The sequence below is a fragment of the Periplaneta americana genome, chromosome 9 (genome assembly GCF_040183065.1).
Source record: "Periplaneta americana isolate PAMFEO1 chromosome 9, P.americana_PAMFEO1_priV1, whole genome shotgun sequence".
Classification (NCBI taxonomy): Eukaryota; Metazoa; Arthropoda; class Insecta; order Blattodea; family Blattidae; genus Periplaneta; species Periplaneta americana.
In genome coordinates, this window is record NC_091125.1 from 168,098,291 (window position 1) to 168,118,613 (window position 20,323).

The 20,323-nt window shown below is 33.5% G+C and overlaps 1 protein-coding gene across 7 annotated transcripts in view; it reads left to right on the forward strand.

Annotated features, from left to right (window-relative positions):
• tim (timeless) overlaps nt 1-20,323 on the forward strand; it is a 200,764-nt gene that overhangs the window by 134,526 nt on the left and 45,915 nt on the right. For all 7 annotated transcript variants that reach the window (XM_069836319.1, XM_069836323.1, XM_069836324.1 and 4 more), the window contains 2 exons: nt 18,351-18,549; nt 19,600-19,745. In XM_069836319.1, the coding sequence (XP_069692420.1) occupies nt 18,351-18,549; nt 19,600-19,745 (345 nt within the window). The remainder of the gene's footprint in view (nt 1-18,350; nt 18,550-19,599; nt 19,746-20,323) is intronic.

Below are 20,323 nucleotides of genomic sequence, written 5' to 3' on the forward strand. Positions count from 1 at the left end.
AGTATCACCTCAAGTTCTGAGAACTGCTAGGCAGCATATCAATGTTGTTATTATTAGAGAATAAATTAACATGGACAAGAAGAAGAGATTTTGCAACACATAATTAAGAATGTTTATTGTTACTGAAGATGCTTTCATTCTACGCTTTGTTTGTGAAACACAACAGATAAGAGCTCGGGTATGAACATTATTTAATTTAAACAAATCTCTCACCTCTCGCTCATGTCCATCAAGTAAGGCAATATGTCTTGTTGTGATTCCCTGTTAACGGGCTTCATCAATCGATATCCTTCAAGATATACTGAAAGATGGTTATTTAAAAAGCGATTTGGCTTTCCTATTAGCAAATCTAAGCTTTTTGTGTGACACCATAAAAAAAAACTCGAAATATCCAAAAACCTGTTGTCCGAAACAGGGAGGTGCGTGCCGTGAAAATTAAACTAGACTTGCTACCAGGTTCAGAAGTACAGGTACTAAGGGACAAATTCCAGAATGTGTTTGGGGAAAAAACAGTGGATATAAAAAAAATGTGTAAAGTCGCTCAAGTATTGGAGGGTGTGCCTGTAGGTGAAACTGACGGTGTATGTGTTTGTGACATTCCTCTCTTTAAATATGCACGCCTGACGTCCTGTGATGTGGAAAGATTGTTTTCACAGTATAAGTCGTTGTTCAGAGATAATCGGCATGCATTTGTGATGGAGAATTTGGAGATGATCTTTGTTGCTCACTGCAATTTTCGGCCAACTACTAGCACTCAAGTGTGGTTGGTGAGTACCTAGTAACATTTTGTGTGGATAAGCTTCAGGGCTTCTACCGCATTGTCTTGGTGTTATTGGCTGACGTTTTGACCGCTGTGTTGTGGCCATCTTCAGAGCAGCATAACTGCTCTGAAGATGGCCACAACACAGCGGTCGAAACGTCAGCCAATAACACCAAGACAATGCGGTAGAAGCCCTGAAGCTTATCCACACACCATGTTCACCAGCCGCGGAAGCCTACGCGAACACTTACCTAGTAACATTTCTTTTTCCAAGCTAAGTAAGGTATTTTTGTCATATTTAAAAAAATATATATTTTTTTTTATTTTTAGCAAATATTTTTGTACTTTTTACCACATAAAAAATAAATATATTTAAAATTTTTAGCACATAAAAATCCGCTCCCGAGTGATAAGTATGGCAGCCATAGGCGGAGGGGGCCACAGTAGGATGATAAAGTAAGCTAATTCATAATATGTATTCATATCATGAGCATGTGAATGCGTCCACAGGCATAAAAAAGACAAATACATATATGTACAGATACGGACTTAAAATATGGAGCTTGTCTTGATGGAAATCCACCTTTATGTAGGCAACAATTTCGCATGACTGTTTGCAAGTAGCATAAATACAGGGGCTGTTATTTACTGCACATGCGCAGTGTGTTGAAAGCGAAACATACAATAAGGGAGCTCCAAATTTTGTTTCTGTGTCTGTGCATATACAGTGAAAAAAAATAAACATTCATTATGCCATCTGAAACTAATACCTTGCTTACATTCGTATAGCAAAAGTCAGTTATTTTATTTATATCGAATAAAATAATATTGCCTATTTTCGTTAACAAAATCCTAAGATCTTTGTAGCTACTGGTGTAGCTCGATCAGTTAAGGCGCTTGCCTGCCAATCCGGAGTTGCGCTCGGGAGTGGGTTCCATTTCCGCTTGGGCCAAAATCAAATCCTTCGAATAAAATCCTGTCAAAAATGGTATACCACATAGATTACTGAGTTGGATTTTTCCGAGGTTTTCCCCAACCGTAAGGCAAATGTCAGGTAATCTATGGCGAATCCTCGGCCTCATCTCTCCAAATATCATCTTGCTGTCACCAATTCCATCGACGCTAAATAACCTCGTAGTTGATACAGCGTCGTTAAAAACCAAGTTAAAAAAAAAGATCCTTGTGTGAACTAGAGAGTTGAGCCAATGCTGATTCATTCATTCATTCATTATCATCCATGGATCTTACATGAGCAATGAAGCTTTAAGATGTGGAACAAGTCAAAATTTTACAATATTACAATTACAATTTTTACAAATTTTTACAATATTTTACAATTTTTACAGTTCTACAATGTAGTAATTTTCTACAATGATGAGGTGAGGTCCGAGGATTCGCCAAAAGATTACCCGGCATTTGCCTTTTGGTTGGGGAAAACCTCGGAAAAACCCAACCAGGTAATCAAATCAAAGGGGTGAAATGAAGTGATGCCGAGGACTCGCCATAGACCATCCGGCTTCAGTCCCATGGCTGGGGAAAACCTTGGAAGAAACCAGGATGCTTCATATTTGTCCACTTCGCCATTTATCACTTCTGTGAGGTTGAATGTCATCACTCGCAATAATAGCAGATGCATCAACACTTACACTATTATCCGTAGTGTCCATTATTACTGAAATATATACTCCACACTGTTCTATACGTTTAAAAAAGGAACTGATGTCTCGCGATGAAGGGAACTGAATGAACTCTATCTAGAAAATGTTCCAGGCTTATCCCTATTCTTTCTTACTCATAATAAAACAAGATAAATCGTATAATGAATATCTATATTTATAAGCATAATGTTTACTTAAATGTTGATTTGTATATTAATTTGCGAGTAAACCCATTATAACTCCTCAGAATTATACTTTCTTCATACGTAATCCTAGAAAGAGACATTAGCCTATATAACTTGGACATAGAGGGGTCATTGCTCCCCCTAGCCCCCTTGTATCTTCACCAATGATGTGGCCCTGTAGATTCCCTGATGTAATGCTGTGTGACTTTTACTTGTATGGTAGTTTGAAAGACAAAGTGTATGAAACAAACCTCCATACATTGGAGAAATAGAAAGACAATATTAGGCACAAAATTGAAAACATTACAGTCGCCAGCTTCAACGAGTTGTAGTTCCGTCGCTCTAATTTGCGGCAGCCAATCGCGTTGCAGGTCGGGTACATTTAAACGTGTGCGTCTTGTGATTCGCTGAGGAAGAAGTTATTCATTTCTTAAAGCTCTATAAATACTTAATATAATCACCTGCCATTTTGGCTCTTTCGTTGGCACACGAAGACATTATTTGCCGCTCAATTATTTGCTGAATTACAGTGCGTTTGATTTATTATCATAGGAGGTACAACATGATAATGTTTAACGGTGTGGCAAATAGATTCCTCGTAAGGTAGCTCGGCAACGAAAGAACAAAAATGGCGAACGATATCACCTACCTAGTCTTTATAGAGCCTTCACTTCCTAAGACGTAAGCAAAGAGGAGGAGTCACGCCGGGAATAACAGCATCGCGACTATAGTAACAGTATTTTTAACAGATGCCGGTGCAACTTTTGTTTGAGAAGCGAGGGTAACATTTTTAACACGTTCTGTGATGTAGAATGAACACTTAATTTAACAGATGTCATTGTAAGCTACGTGTTGCCAGTCTGCCTTCGACCAGTTAGCTGAAACGCGGAAGACTGTGTCCACAGCGAACATAGCCTTGTATGTGTGTAGTATTGCAGCTGCTACAACACAAGCAAATAAAAGCAATTAATATTAAGTTCTTACTTAAAAATATTACAAACATTTGGACATTTTCTCTCACATGATGTAAAATGTGACATTTAATTCTTTACGTCTTTGACATATTCGTGTACTTGGAAGGAATATTCGAGATGGAAGACTTACCTTTATTTTAATGCTAAACGTAATGCACTTCCTTTTAATGTTTTTGTGCCGATACCAGCGTGAGTTCTTGTTCAAAGTGACAAGAATAAAGTGGAAGAATAGCATTATACAAAATATTGTTGATGACATCATCTCTCAGCTGAATGTGACATTAAACCTATTGTCAGTAGTTGCTACCTGATCGTGATAATCTAGCATTTCATTGGAAGACAATGTTGGAAAGCCTCCATCTTATTTTAAATGTTAAAGTTGAAGAAAGTGATGATGTAAGACATCAGTTTTCCGAATGCTTTCTTCCTTCTTCTACAGACTGAGGATGTTGAAGTCCTGTCATTAGTCATAACAACAGATTTTCACTGTACATAGATTAATTGATTGAAAGTATACTAATCTGTATATTGGCATATTAACATAATTTTAGAAAATACGGTAATAGTACTTTCTTATAAGTTATATTTAAGTGTACACAAGGTAATAATAATGATTGTACAAGTTTCCCCCCCCATGAATTGAACTAATTGGAATTATCCTTTTTAAAAATATCTTAAGCAGTTATTACTATAAGATTATTAAACTAAAAATATTAGTTCTGAAGATGAACTATTCAACCAAGGTACATTTTCCAACTTCGTTTCAATTTAACAGAAGGAAGTTATTTCTATAACAAATCTTTAGTTAAAAATATCATGTAACTTTTACAAAAACCATTTTCATTTTTATTGGAATGACAATTATTATGTTGCTTAATTCATACTGCTACAAACAATTAAATTGTCAGAAGAATATCACAGAATCTGCTATGTTGCATATTTCTAATAATCTGCATTTTTGTGTTAATTAACCATTTAATAAGACATTTTATCTTATTGGTACAATATAGAATGTAATGTAATTATTAAGAATTTTTATGCGAGACATGCTCCACGGATATTTCAGAATTCATCAAAATGGACATGGGATAAATGTCTGTTTGTCTATAAACAACATTTTCAGCAATGTAGAAATTATGTAATAAATTTTATTATTTAATTTGCAATATCGAAATCTTCCGTTTTAACTGGTATAGTGACGAAATTATAATAAAGTTTATATAATGGTTTCTTGGGTGTATGACGAATAGTCAAGTACCCGTCATTAGTTAAAAAATATTGTTTTTACTTTCAAACTGTTTTGAAGATTATATCTTCCAGGATACACAAAGGAATGCCACCTATTTGTCATCATTAATGCAGTAAGAATTTAAAACCATTTTTAGATGAGTCAAAATCGTAACTGGTTTTGCAAAAAGTTTACTTCATTCCGTCATGACGTAATTTAATAGCTTTTAATTTATATTAATAGATTCCTTTAAAAAGTTGTCTTAATTTTTTTATATATTTGTGATACATATGTTTAAATGTAAACCAAAGCGTTTTTTTTCTTGTGGTAAAAAGCTGTTGTATTCAGTACAGAACAGCTCAGTTTTTGTAGTCAGGACACTTTTTACAATGATTGTTGTTCCACATGAACATTTTTAGCTTTTTATGAAATGATGAATACGACTTTAAAGACTTCGCAACAATTTTTGCACACCTTATGTGTTGTGTTTTTATGTTTGAGCAACAGTAGCACTTGGAAGCTGGTCACGAGTTGATCAAACGGCATTTAATTTGCAGCTTCTCCTTCGTCCTGGTAAGTGTTCTGAAACGAGGGAATATGCTTCTTACTGATTTCTGCAAATCGCCGTTATTTCTTTGATCTACTACAGCTTAAGGACATTTTTTATTATATTTGTTCTATAAACGTATATTCTTGGAACACTTATCATGCAAATACAATTTTCCTATCATCCAAAGCATAACTTGCCTTTCCAATTGCAAGATATTTCAATTATTTCTTTATTTATTTAATATACAAGTACGTCATGCTATATACAGTACAAATATTTGCTGTCATTGTATTGTATTGTAGGCTACTGTATTTATTAACATTCCATGGTATTCATACATGTTTACAGCTAGAATATGGAACAAGTCAAAAAACTTAATACTATTATAAAGTTTTAATTTATAGTCACAGTCTAGATGAAATATATATAGACGAGATTACAATATAGTCTACTAGTACAACACAAAGTTTTAGTATCAATTTCATGAAGTGTTATTGAATGTCATGAATTCACCTACAAAATAGAAGGCGTGAGAAATTAGGTACTTCTTTAATTTAGCCCTAAATAATTTTATGTTTTAAGTTTCATTTTTTATATCGATAGGGAGGCTAAAAGTTTTCACGATTACATACGAGGAAGATTATTAATGAAGAGATATACTGACAAGCCATGGGCATTATTTGTAGTTTTTTGAAAATAGTCCTACACGATTCCCTAGATTTGGCACCTACTATTATTCTAATTACTTTTTTTTTGTAATAGAAATATACTGTTACTATCTGTGGAATTTCCCCAGAATATTATTCCAAAACTCATTACCGAGTGGAAGTATGCAAAGTATATTGTTTTTAAGGTATTGATATTTACTATCTTTTGCATAGATCTAATAGCAAAACAAGCTGAATTTAGTTTGGAGGTAATTTCTTTAATACGATTTTTCCAATTTAACACATTATCGATTTTTAAGCTAAGAAATTTGGTTGTTGTTTCTAATAGGGATCTATTGTTAATTATTGCGCTACAAATTTGCGACGTTGAATTTGGACAGGATTTAAATTGAATTATGTTAGTTTTGTTACAATTTAATACTAATTTATTGACTGAGAACCAGTCACATATTTTGAAGAGAATTTCCTCTGTTGAAGATTGGAATGTGTTGGAGTTATTGGCTGTAATTACTATACTTGTGTGATCTGCAAATAATATGGGATGACCTACATCTTTTATTTAATAGTGTACTCACATAATTCAATTTACGAATGTCTAAATGCCACTACACGTAATGTAGTTAATTTTTTTATGCAGAAAGGAGACTTTTTCGTGACAGATCCTGTATTTTAAAGTTTTTTTTTAAATGTTTAAAATTTAGCTGTGAGCACTCAGGGCAAACTACAGAGTGTTCGAGCCAAGATGTCTGCCACTACCATGAAAACTGGTTGGCGGGTGGGAATGATGTGAGTCCTGGCATTAAACCACGCGCTAGTATGGTAGATTCAAGTCAGTATTCGGTGTATCTTTGTTTTGCGCGTTTGTGTTGGGATGTATAGTATAGAACAACACATTTTTATATGCAAGACTTTCGTGAAATATTCGTGGAGACCTAGATCATAGAATACAGTACAGTACTGCGTGTTCAGTTCAAAGCGTGTCATGACTCACTGTATATCGTCATGTGGCTAGTCGTTGAGCCTAGAGAATTCTATCTTCCTACACTTCCGCAGAGGCGTATTACGTATGTGCCAGAGAAGTTGCGTAGCAAGTACGGCGTTCATTCTTAAGAGTACTTACCGATACGTACGGTAACACCTGTAGTGGCAGGAATGTGAACTGTTTGGAAACACGTACTGAGGTGAGTTTTTTTCTCACTGTCGGGATATGTGGAGAGGGTTAAGACGATTACTTAGGTATTTGTTGACATTAACTTCGACAGTCAACATGGACACGGAGCATTTGATTTGTATTGTGGAATGTTGCCATACGCTACCGATGATAACAAATACCCTGCGTACGACTTGCCCGCGCAAAACATAGTTCGAAAGAGGTTATGGTAGAACACAGACTTTACAGACCGCCATCTGTTGCTACGACGTTCAAGTTATACCGTACATGTTCTCAAGTTCAGATTGAACACCTTGATTAATAGGCAACTTCTCTGACATAAAAGCTGAAACTCGCTTCAAATCGTTGACTCACAACAGTGACGTCATAACACACTTTGAAATGAATACCCAGTAGAGCATAGTGTGATCTAGGGTGGAGAACGTGTTGCTGTAAATTCAGACATCATTTCCTCTATGAGCCTGTGCCAAATAAGAAAATAATACACAAACTCGTAAAGAAGAAATTCATAGCGAGATAGGCTCTGTTCAAAATAAGAAGCGTCAAGTGAATAAACAGGTCTTATCTGAGAAAACATTAGATTAAATAGGTTTTTGATTAGAACGAAGCCCTCAGAAACCTTTGCGCAGATTAGCCCAGGAAGTAGGGGTGTCAAAAACCTCATTTCAACACGCTACTAAATTGTTGAAGTTAAAGCTGTAGAAAACCCGTGTAGTGCATCACATAAGTGAGAAAATGAACTACAGAAAATGTCCGGGAATGTGCTGAAGCGAGTCAAGCATACTTGAATGCTGGAGGTCACCATTTCCAGCAATTACTACAATAAGGTAAGCTTTTTATTTCAGTATTATGAGTTTTATTTTGCCGCAAATTACGGTTATTGTTTGGCGGGAGATGAGCGACCAGTATAACATGCGGAGGCCGTGCAGCCACTGGTAGTGAGTGGACATCTTCACTCGAACGCTGTATAATGCTAACATGAGAATTTATTTAGATTATTTTCACTTGGATATAGGGCATATTTTCTGCTTAATATTTTGCATCGAGAAAAATAAAATTAACAATATAAATGAGAAACTTTAATTTAAATAAATACTAAGAGACAGGAAAGACAATTATTAGAATTTAAATTTAAAGAAATATGTACCTTATAATTGAAATTCAAATTATTATATGATGATGATGATGATTATTTTTTATTTGGGAAAGGGGTATGCAGGTGGGCAAACTTTGCCCCGTATATATTTTAGATTATAAGAACAGATTGTTACTAGTATTAGCAAATGTTTTTAACATTATTAGTAATTGTTGCCGTAAGATTTATTTTCTACAAGACAAAAATAAATAAAGTGAAGAAGACTTGAATGAAGATTTAACCAATTGAAACATAAATACAGTATTTATCAGTTTGTGCATAGTGATAAGAGAAGCTGTGAAGTACCGTAATTGCTAAGGAAAGTTGTAAACTAAATTAACAGTCATTAAAGTCACCTTTAGGTATTGGATACTTGGGTACCAAAAACAGTTTCAGGTGTCTGAAAAGGAAAAAAACAAAGAACTTGTACCATTTGTAAAATATATACCTTATTATCGTGGGATGACATAACAATTATTTTATTATTCTCATTTCCAGATGTTTGAATTGTAAAATTTAAGTAATATACTATATTTTCAAAAATGTTTACTTCCAAATTTGTGAAATGTGTTTGACAAAATAATTCGTAGGAGCAGAGAGACTTTCAGTGTTTAATGAAATATCACAGCACATCACGATGCTGTAACATGAAAACACGTCTACCCACTCTACCCACACGTATGTGTATATATATATATATATATATATATATATATATATATATATATATATATAGCATTTGAACGTACATACAACTGCACTCGGATAAAATCACCATTGTTATTGTTCTCTCTGACAGAGATCCTTTCTCTTTCCATCACTTACTCTTGCAGCTTGTTTGCACTTAAAATTTGTTATGTGGACAAAATTTTAGTTGTAAACAGACTTGAAAAGCCTAAACAATTGCAGTTCCACCAAACAATGACGAGGAATGTAACCAGAGTTAAGAACGAAATCTTTAGCAGGTCAAAATTTGTAAGGCTGGTGGAGAACATTTATTGCACAGAATAGTCTGGAATGCATACTGGGGGATAGAATGGTCGTAAACCACCCTTTAACAAAAGAAATGCCTCAAGAAAGAGAAGAAAATGCTGCTCTCAACAAAAGACATGAGAGAACTCTAGAAAAATGTTCTAATGTGGTACAGTATTATATTGATATTTCACGTAGTGCTGCTTTTTTTTTCTGGTCATTGCATTTTGAGAGTCAGTTATCCATAAAAAAGTTCGTAGCAACTTAATTAAACAAGGCACCAAAGTGAAAACGTGGCTTCTTAGAAACCCATTCTATTCTGTACAAGAATATTTTGAATCAGAAAATCAAGCTGTAGATATTTTTTAGGTTTCTTTCTCTGAATTGTAGTATTATTTTGTAATATATTAGGAAATTCTCATAAATTGTTAAGTTAATTCTTGTTTTATTGTACATAAACGGAGCAAATCAAATAATATTTGTGATCAGTGTGTTACAATTTTCATCTAGATATTAGCCTATTTTTGATATTCTTGACTCTCAATTGTAAACTCTAAGGAGTATTTGTGATCATTTTGTTTTATGTTTAGTGTTGTAATAGAATAATTTTCATTTTTGCACGATAATTTCACACGTGTAATTTGACAATGTCATTAGCTTTTGCTATGACGACAGCTAATAAATACTGTACTACTATACTATTATAAACCAAACCATATGCAAGGAATTACATCAAGGGATTCTTCATCCAGCAAATCATTGAAAATTGTCTTTTAAAAAATGTTGTCAATTTTCCAACCAGAACAGTAATCGTGACTATACCGCTGCTAAATTATTTCTACCCATATATTGATACTGAATTGTTGTTGGTGCCTTGATTGAACAATAATGTGGAAATTTTCTTTCATCCAGTGGTGATTGTCGTCAGTTGGATAAAGTGAAGTTTCAGAAGTTAGATAGAGACATAGACTCTAGCTTAATCCGCTGGAAAGATTAATCTAATTAGGAAACAACAAGATTTCTAACATACATTTATATGAAATTATTTTTATTAATTTTAGGTCCCGAATCTGACCTCCAAATGGATACCACATGATGAAAAATTCTATTTAACATTTACATGGACAGATTTTGCGTATTATTTGTTCCATTTTGGTACTTATAGGTCTAATAGAATTGTACTTGAATTTTTCATTCATTGAATAATTTTTGTATACTGATAAAAAAAAACTAAACAAAAATACATACCGGTACATGAATAAGAATTTTAGTAAGTAACACTTACTGATTTAATTTTTTTGAAGTAATGCTATTATACACAATATTTTTGTCAAGTTTAACTCAAAATAATTATAAGAAATCAAAAGCAAAACTGTACCTTGAGATGTACATTCCAGAAAAAGAAATGGGTCGTCTAATTTTACAAAGTTCCAGATATGACTCAGTGCTCATGCGCAGTAAACAAGAGCGCCTATATATATGAAGAGTTCACGGGAAAAACGATGAATGTCACAGTTTTGTTAAGGTTAATGTCATTATCTAATTCAATGAATCACTGCGAAATTTAATGTTGTTCTTATGAAAAATGATAAAAAAAGAGAATTATTATCACGAATACAGTAATCCTTTCCTTTATTTTCTATAGAAACAGCACTACATCTTGCAGTTATAGACTCCATTAGATCATTATCTAATCCTTAACAGAAATGTGACATTCAACGTTTATCCCGCAAACTCTTCATATATATATATGCATGCTACTTGTGGACAATCTTGCGAAACTTGTTGCCTATATACAGGAGGACTGCCTTCAAGATTCGGCCCATAACTTTTTTCTGGTACTTTACTCATCTCGCGCCATTATTGAACAATAATAATCATTGTGCATATGTTATGCTGATTGTTACACTCCAGCTACAACACATCAGTTGTATTAGGTGCGGTATGTGTTAATGTATGTAGTTTGCAGTATACAAGCACTAATTTTTTTTCTTAATATTAACATCCACTGACGTCATCCAGACCATAAGCTATATATATTTGTAGTGATCCTGCATTGCAAGCTTGTAATATAATCGAAATGTAAAAAGAATCTTTACAAAATATTGATTTCGTGCCTTTATTGTTTCTTCAGCGTAATATTTAATTTGTTACATTTATTTTACATATTTGGAGCAAGTTCTGTCAATAGAACTACAGGTTATTGACTGGAATAGTCCAAGTTCAATTCCAGGTAGAGACACAGTTTTTCATGTCGTTATAGCTTCGGATATCTTCAAACCCATCTCAATCACCTATACAATTGAGTAAAGAGATAGAAATGGATCTGAACACGACTCTGGCCATTTCAGAACCTTCTATTGCCGAAGTCTCTACCTATCTGTCTTCTGTATGCATCTTTGGCATGTAGATAGAGGCTTTAAATTGTATTTTATGCCTTTAAACTTGAACATTTTAACATAGTGTGATGCTAAATAAACATAGATTAATTGTATAAAATGGAGGTCAAATTTCTTACATGTGTTTAATGATCATGTTTGTTATCAAAATTTCAGTACTGGAATTAATAACTACACTATATCTTTGGATACTTAGCTGATTGTTCCATTTGCTCAGTAATATTGCTATCATTATTGAAGAAGTCGTTGAAAGTTAGAAATCATTGTGTTTTATTTTGTTTGTTTGCTTTTTCTCCATTACAACATAATCTTTTATTTGTCTCTTAATTTAAATCTATTCTTTTTATTCGTTAATTTGTTTCAAGCAAATAAATATTTAAGACATTCTTACAGAATATCAGTGAAGACATTCCGGAAATATGATTAAGAAGAGTTGTGGTCTAAACTTTACCTGTTTAAGATGACACATTATTATTTGTTCAAAATATATGTACAGTTTATGTACATAAATTAAATCTGCGACTATTCTACAACATTTTTGAAAGCGTTAGGTTAAATTTTTTAAATGGCTGTTTGTTTCTATAGCAACATGTGTAAAAGAGTCTTCATACAAGTAATTAGAATCTTGTGTGATTTTAAATTCATTGTGATCTTCTGTTGAAGGTGGTTGATTGTACACATGAAGCGGTCTGAAATGCACAAATAATTTTCATTAATCAGAGTTTGAGAGATTCTTTCAAAAGTGAAAGGATTTGAAATTGAAATGTGCATTGTAAGACGAAATTTCAGATAATTATGTTACACTTACTGTAGACTGATACGTGGTTTGAGAAAGAGAGCTCGTCACATACTTGACAAAAAAAATTCTTAACAGACTATGATCAAAACATCTCTTGTTTGAATGAAGAATATATGTTAAATGTATTGCAAGGATTGTGTTCTGTGTTTATATTGTTATTTTATGTTTATTTTATTATTTGCTTGCTATCTACTAACGCTAATATGTTGCACATGTATTACTGAAACATGTTTTTACGTTATTGACTTGTATGTTGCATTTTTTTATTTATGAACATTTTCAGTTTTCATTTTGCAGTGCATCAAGGTCTTAATAATAGGGTGTTTCAGATGTTTTGTGAAGAAGAACCCAGGAACTTTGTAACATCATGTAAGTTCAGATATTCTACTTTGAAGTTTTCATAAACTATAGAAGAAACTAATTTTTATTTTAAATATGATGATTAAATACGATATAATGAAGTACCAATGAAAGTGTTCATGTAACTTACACTATAATTCCTATTAAATATATTTGGAATTCATAAAAACACTGACCAGTATTATATGGACACATTATTTAATTGGTTTAATTTTCTTCATTTCATTTATTGTATTTCGTAGATCTTATGTCAGCATTGTAGCTTTGAGATAGGGAACAAGTAAAAAAAAAATATATATATATAAGAAAATAAATCTTCATTCTTGAATACACTCTTTTAATATTTATATAATCACCGATGTACTGTTAAGTTATGTCAATAAATACTGTGTTAACATAAATTTTTGGTGTTATGTTACCTGATTGACTAGTTTCGATGTTGTTTGCATCATCCTCTGAATCCTAGGATTCTACATCTTGATTACACAACTTTTAATACTGTATCACTTCGGAATATGTCTGGTAAGACTTTCCTATGTTAAATTTCAACGTACCTCGTTTACATGTTTCAACCTATTTATGGGTCATCTTCAGAACTGGTCGTTGTTGATCTTGGCGCCACATCCAACCAAAAAGCCAGAAACTAAACACACTAGAACAATATGAAATATACAGGCGCACACAAACACACCCCAACGAAATTCTCAACACACAAATCAACTTCAAAACACACACACTCTTTGACTCTACACTATACCACAGGAACACACCCTCACAGGAAACAGAACAAGTGGCGCCAAGACCAACAACGATCAGTTCTGAAGATGACCCATAAATAGGTCGAAACATGTGAACGAGGTACGTTGATATTTAACACATGAAAGTCTTACCATACATTTTCCTAGGATTCATTGAAACTAGTCAATCAGGTAACATCACACCAAAAATTGATAATGTTAACACAGTGCAGCCGTTATTTATTTATTGAAATAACTTAACAGTAATCAGTGAAAATAGAATATATAATACATAATTACTATCACCCTAGATCATATATACCCCAGATAAGTCAGCCTTCTAGGCTTTGACGTTAACAACTTTTGTCAGGTTTACTATGCTGCCATCTAGTTGGTACATAAGGAGTCGCGTCATAATTCCCATTTGAATTGCATTAGCTTCAAACTGCTGCCGATTTTAACATAGCGATGACCTATCTGTTACATATATGATCTAGGCTATCACATAAGAAAGTTCCATGAAGATATTTTTAAAATAAGAAGTGCATGTTGATATCTAACTAATGTTTGTGAGGCTCTCACTTGTCAGTATTGCTCTAGGAATGCTGTTATTGCAGTCCATTGCTCCGCGCAATGAGGCAGTCCATAGGAAATGTCAGTACCCTGAGCAAACATGTTTTGCTGAGACAACATACTGTGCTAATTACCGGTACCGTTACCATAGGACATTAATTTGTCTTTTTTTTTAATTATTTATTTTAACGTCCAATTAACTGACACCGAAGGCAATGGCTGATGATGTTAAAAGTAGAAAATGCGGCATTTATTGTTCTTAGTATTTATATTTATAGAAGAAGAAAATTGAAAGTAAATGGTATCAGGCCACATATTACTGCTTTTTCCTGCAAAGGAAATCACATTGTTCTTGTAGGCTAGTTGGGAAAGTTAATTCCCCGTGGATAGGGAAAAGAAAACTCTTTTTATTATGTATGCTTTTGCGTTGACCAGTTATAATGAACTCCCAGAACAATTTCAATGGTCTGAGTTACCAGTAGCATATTGGTAGCTTTGATACCCTCACTCCGACGAATTTTGATGCAACCTGATTAATAAAGAAATAAAAACATATTTATGCAGACTAATATTGCTTTTACCAGAAAGAACGATAAATTGAAAGAAATAGCCATTAAGTTGACGACTTTCTAAGATTTAGCAGTCCTAATAATGTCCCTTCTTTGCTTTATGGATGCTATGAGGATTGTCCACTTTCACTAAGTTCTGCCCATCCGAAAGTACTCCTCCTTCCCCTTCTCCGCCTTAAATTGAGAATGCTGACGCAGCCATTGGAAGCCATCTAATTTTCGACGGTCATTTGGCCTCGACTTGTCTCATACCAATTTCTAATCCTAAGCTGCTGTCAAGCTTTAATACCATTTTCTGCAGTCATATTTGTGCTGAAAACTCTCATTTGGACGAACATTTCAAAATGTATTTTAAGAAGTCGCATTTACCTTTACGATTGATAAGTTGAAATCTGAACATTGTCTACATCGCATATGTAAATAAGATTTTGTGTGGCTAACGGTTATTAATTAAATTACTTTTGAATTGTAGCCTATAGGTGAATTATGCGAATATTATCTGCATTATTGACATTTAGCATGAGTTACAATATTTTCATTGTTTAAACATTTCTAGTTACAATTTGTGTTTGAAAAACTGTACGAAATTAGAGCTGGAAGTTTGTTCATTAAATCAGCTACTTGTCCATGTCAGAAATGTTGTTGTTCCAGAAAATAACACATCATTATAATCAACAAGATGGCGAAATTATTGCTTGGTTGATGTCTGCTACTCAACTGATTGGCAGTGAAGTTCTCTTTCAACCCAGTAGCAATGAACAGTTTTATTAGCCTGAGAAGAGCTTCACAAATCAGTAGGTGATCTCCATCAATTGGTACGTCCTTGTTACACAGCAGATGAATCAATGAAGCCAAAATTCCAGTCTTTGTGTACAGGCTTGGGCAAGCAGCCATGCTGAGTGGGAAGTCTGAATTTTGTCACTAAGGATTTTTTAGATTCTTTAGGGCAATGGATCGATAACTAAGAAGATATTCGAATGATTTACTTGTTACATATCGGTATATTTGGAATGGTCTCTATTGTTCGGTTAGTAACATTCTTTTGCAATGGATTTTAACTTGGAGTTATTAAACAGAACGAAGTTGTTGCTCATGAGTGAAATCCAGAACACACAAAATACAGAATGGACAGAACGAAACGCCACCACGACTCAAGGAAACTGTGGTTTGCGAGCCCAGGTTTTATGGTTCTATTTATCCTCGTAACAGATTCTGCTTCCACTCCTCAGCTGCGAAAAAATGCATTTTTTTTTCTCGTTAAACGAGGTAATGTAAAATTTAACACGAGAAAGACACATAATACGTTTTCCGAAGTGATATAGTGTTAAAAGTTGTGTAATTAAGATGTATAATGCATTTTTATTTGAAATATTTTTACGAAAAAATCTTCGTGGAGAAAATGTCTGCGAAAATTCCGTCGTCGGTTTCTCGACTTTCTTGTGCGCGAGAAACAATAATATACAGACTCATAAAAGAATTTAATGAGACAGGCTTAACTCAAAATAGGGAGCCTCAAATGAATAAACGGATCTTTACAGAGAAAAAATTAGACGAAATAAGTTTTTGATTAGAACAGAGCTCTCGAAAATCTTTGCGCCTATAAGCTCAGGAGGTAGGGATGGCTAAAACATCAGTTCAAAACGGACTAAATTTGAAGTTTAAACTGTACGAATCCCGTGAGGTGCATGCTTCCAGACGACGCGACTAAGATTTAGGAAAACATCCAACAAGAATTACAGAACATAAGTCAAAATTAACTGCAGAATGTGCTGAAGAAATATGAAACTTGCTTGAATGCAGAAGGTAACCCATTTCCAGCATGTACAACAATAAGGTAAGCTTTTTTATTTGAGTTTATCTTGCCTCGAAATACGAACACAGTTTGGTGGGAGATTTTTTTGCCAAAAAATAGCATGCAGAAGTCGCTGGATTTTTAGTCAAGTTGTGGTATTTCGTCTCGTCCACTCTGTATACCATCAATTCAATTGCATTGTTTCATAAGTTATTAATACAAAATGGGAATTTGAAATTGTAGATTCGCCCTTCACAAGTGTAGCAAACCTAAAAAGTACAAATCGCGTTAAGAAAGAAAGTAGGTACATAATATAGGTATGTGAAACTATAGATTGTTACTTAATACCTGTAAGTAAATTTCTTCACTCTAATAAATTATGACCGGAAAGTTGAACAATGGAAGATATGATATGATATGCAGGCTGTTTCTGGTGGATTCTGTGTAGAATCTGAGGACGTGTACTTGAGAAGAAACTAAATAGAAATATTCTTACACTATTCTACTAAATACACCTTAGTTTTAGAGTAATCTGTTTTTTGTGTGTTATATTAATACTACTACAAGTGACTCGGGTTTTAGTCGGATTTTTATGAGTGCAATACACATAAATGAACAATAAAAATATTCTTATAGCCACATGTACTTTTAATTTTAGTGTTTTGGGACATAGCTTACTGCATGTAAGAGATATTGAGCTTACTGTTGAAAATGTGAAGCATGGGATACATTTGGATTAAACCACGGTATAAAGAAGATACTGTGATTAGACAGTCACTTATTGGTGTCAGTTTTAACATAAGGGCCATGTGGCCAAGGCTCATTTATAGACCTGAAATATAACTTCCATCTTGTGTTGTTCAAATCAGGTTCCTTGAAATGGGTAAAAGAAAACGGAAATAATATTTTTATGAATTTTTAAAGTTCTCTTCTCTACTGACGTATCATGTCTGTGAAAAATAATAAATAAAATATACTGGTAACAATATCAGTGAAAACTTAACGTCGTTGTAAAAGTTTACCTTTTACCTTTTCAGATAATATAGAGTTGTTTAGGTAATAGCACATTATTGTTTGAAAATTCTGTTAATGGAATGCATTTTTATACTTTGTACAATAATTTTTTTTCTTACACTATGTCATAAAAGCAGAAATATCCAATGTTTTGGAGCTGAATATCGGTGCCATCATCAGAGAAAGAGAATGACTCTTGTTAACGAAGCCAACATACAGATTCCTCTTTCCTCGGCCTCCTAGAATGCTGAATAGGAATTAGAAAAAAATATTATGGTTATGACGATGTTGTAGCATTGCAGTAGGCTTAATTGCTATCCTGGTTATTGTTGCAATAATTAATCAACGACTTTGCACTTATGAAGCAACCAAAAGCTAAACCATGATTAGTTCTAGTTGTAATTATATTGTCTGGGTTACATGTGCAAGGAACTCTGTAGCAATTTAGAGCAATAAATACAGTAGGCCTAGGTCTTAAAAAAATGAAACGTTACATAAATAACAGACTCGATGCTGGAATATTTATTTTCTGTTATTATTCTGATATAAAGTTATGCATGTAATATGTGTTTTTTTATATACTAGATTGATATACCTATTTTATTTTAATATTTTATAGATGAATAGTAGCTATTTCTAATTGTAAGATTTCTGAGTATTAAAATGAAGGTATGGCTTCCTTCTTATTTACTGTATTTAGTCTTTACTATGGTCTAATTCTTAATTTCGTTGTAGGTGCTATTGAAATATATGTGAAACTGTCGCATCTTTTAAATATGTTTATTCATGATAAACGTGGTGTACAGGTTTGCAACAGTGGAGGTGATGCGACAGTATGGACTGCTCTTGGAAGACTTCCAAAACAATGGGGAGTTCATAAATGACTGCGTCTTCACCATGATGCACCATGTTGGAGGAGATTTAGAGCAAGCTTCTGCACTCTTTCAACCAAATATTCTCAAAGCATTTTCACAAATCTGGGAGATGGACTTCGAAATTTGCGATGTAAGAATTTTGTTAGTTCTCTTCATTCATATACCATAGATAAATAAATGGAGGACATATAGTATATGTTACACAAAACCCTGATATTGCATAAAATCGTAATTTTCAGCAAGATAACTAAAAGAAATATTCTTAGAAACAGTGATTATTTTTAATACGAGAGAGAGTTAGCAAGTTATAAATTGAAGTAGCGACCTACATTTTTCAATGAGACCCCAGAAGGTAGATGGCAGTGTTATTGATGTGCACACAATAAAAGCAAAGAAGCAACAGTTGCAAGATGTCGCGAATGGAATGTTCGTCTTTTCTTGTTAGAATAATGTCGTGTTATTTTTCAACTGAAATTTTCATTTTGTATTTTTCACAATTATGATGGAATTCGAAAAAGTCTTTCACCAGGTTGTACAGTACTTGCTGTTTAATATTACTTTGTCATTGGCAAAGTGTAAAGTTAGCAGATTTTGTTGTTTTTAAATTACCTATGTATGTGATAGTTGATTTTACTCGTTCATTTTCTAACAGTATCTTCCAAACAAACTTAAAAATAAATATTTAATTGATTAAATGGCGATCTTACTCGTGTTAATTATGTAAGCATGTGCGGCTTACAGCTGTTTCGGTGCTACTTGACATCATCCTCAGAGCCTTCTGTGTCTCGGCGCCATCTTAACTTCGCTGTCTGTTGTGTGGGTGCGTTCATATGATGAAGAGTTGTGTCAAATAGTGTGTGTGTTCTGAAATTGATCTGTGTGTTGAGAATTTGATTAGGGTGTGTTTTAGTGTGTCTGTATATTTCATATTGTTCTAGTGTGTTGAGTTTTTGGTTTTTGGGTTGTATGTGAGGATGGTGTCAAGTAGCACCGAAACAGCTGTAAGCCGCACATGCTTACATAATTAACACGAGTAAGATCGCCATTTAATCAATTATTTATAAGTCAAGTGTTAAAAGTAGTGTACGAAAAATTCAACATGAATAAATATTTGTATAATTTTGTGCAAAATTTGAAAGAATGCGCAGATTTTATTTATTTGTATTTTGTTATTTTTCAGGACTGGTCAGACTTAATTGAATATGTCATCCACAAGTTTATAAATACACCCAGAGTGACTTCTCTGACACCAGAATCAAGTTCCACTGGATGTGAAAGGAAAGAATCCTTGGCAACAAGTGGGGAGTGTGAAAAACCTGAAGCAGAGTTAGTATAAATACAATAGAGATCACTGAACTTCCAAGAATATTATGTAGTTATTGATTTCGGTGATGCTGTGCTTGAAGAAAGTAACATCACTTCCAAGTACTGGAAAGCGAGATTGTTAACGATTTCGTTGTTACAAACAACTCATTAGAAACCAAACCATAACGGTACTTTTATAAATATCCATGTTCCTTTTAAGATAGGACTGAGAGAGAGGTTGAAAAGCGTCATCCAATTTTATGGAATTGTTTAGAATTTATGTCCAGTGAAGATTTGCTTGAACCGTTCAAAACAAAATGTAATGCTATGTTACTAGTAAGCTATTTTAGCTAGGTACTATTTTCGATAAACAGAAAATGGTTCCAATACATGTCGTCCTCAGACATAACGTGCACACATTCTTTTGATTTAATGTCCACTTAAAATAATACTGATTTTAAGTCCATTTCTGTTCTGCTCCACAGCTTTTATCTCCACTAATATAATGCCCTCTTATATAATGGCTATCTCATTCGTGGTTATAGATAAATTATTGAACTTATTTGATATTATAGGCTACATCTTGATTTTTGATATTC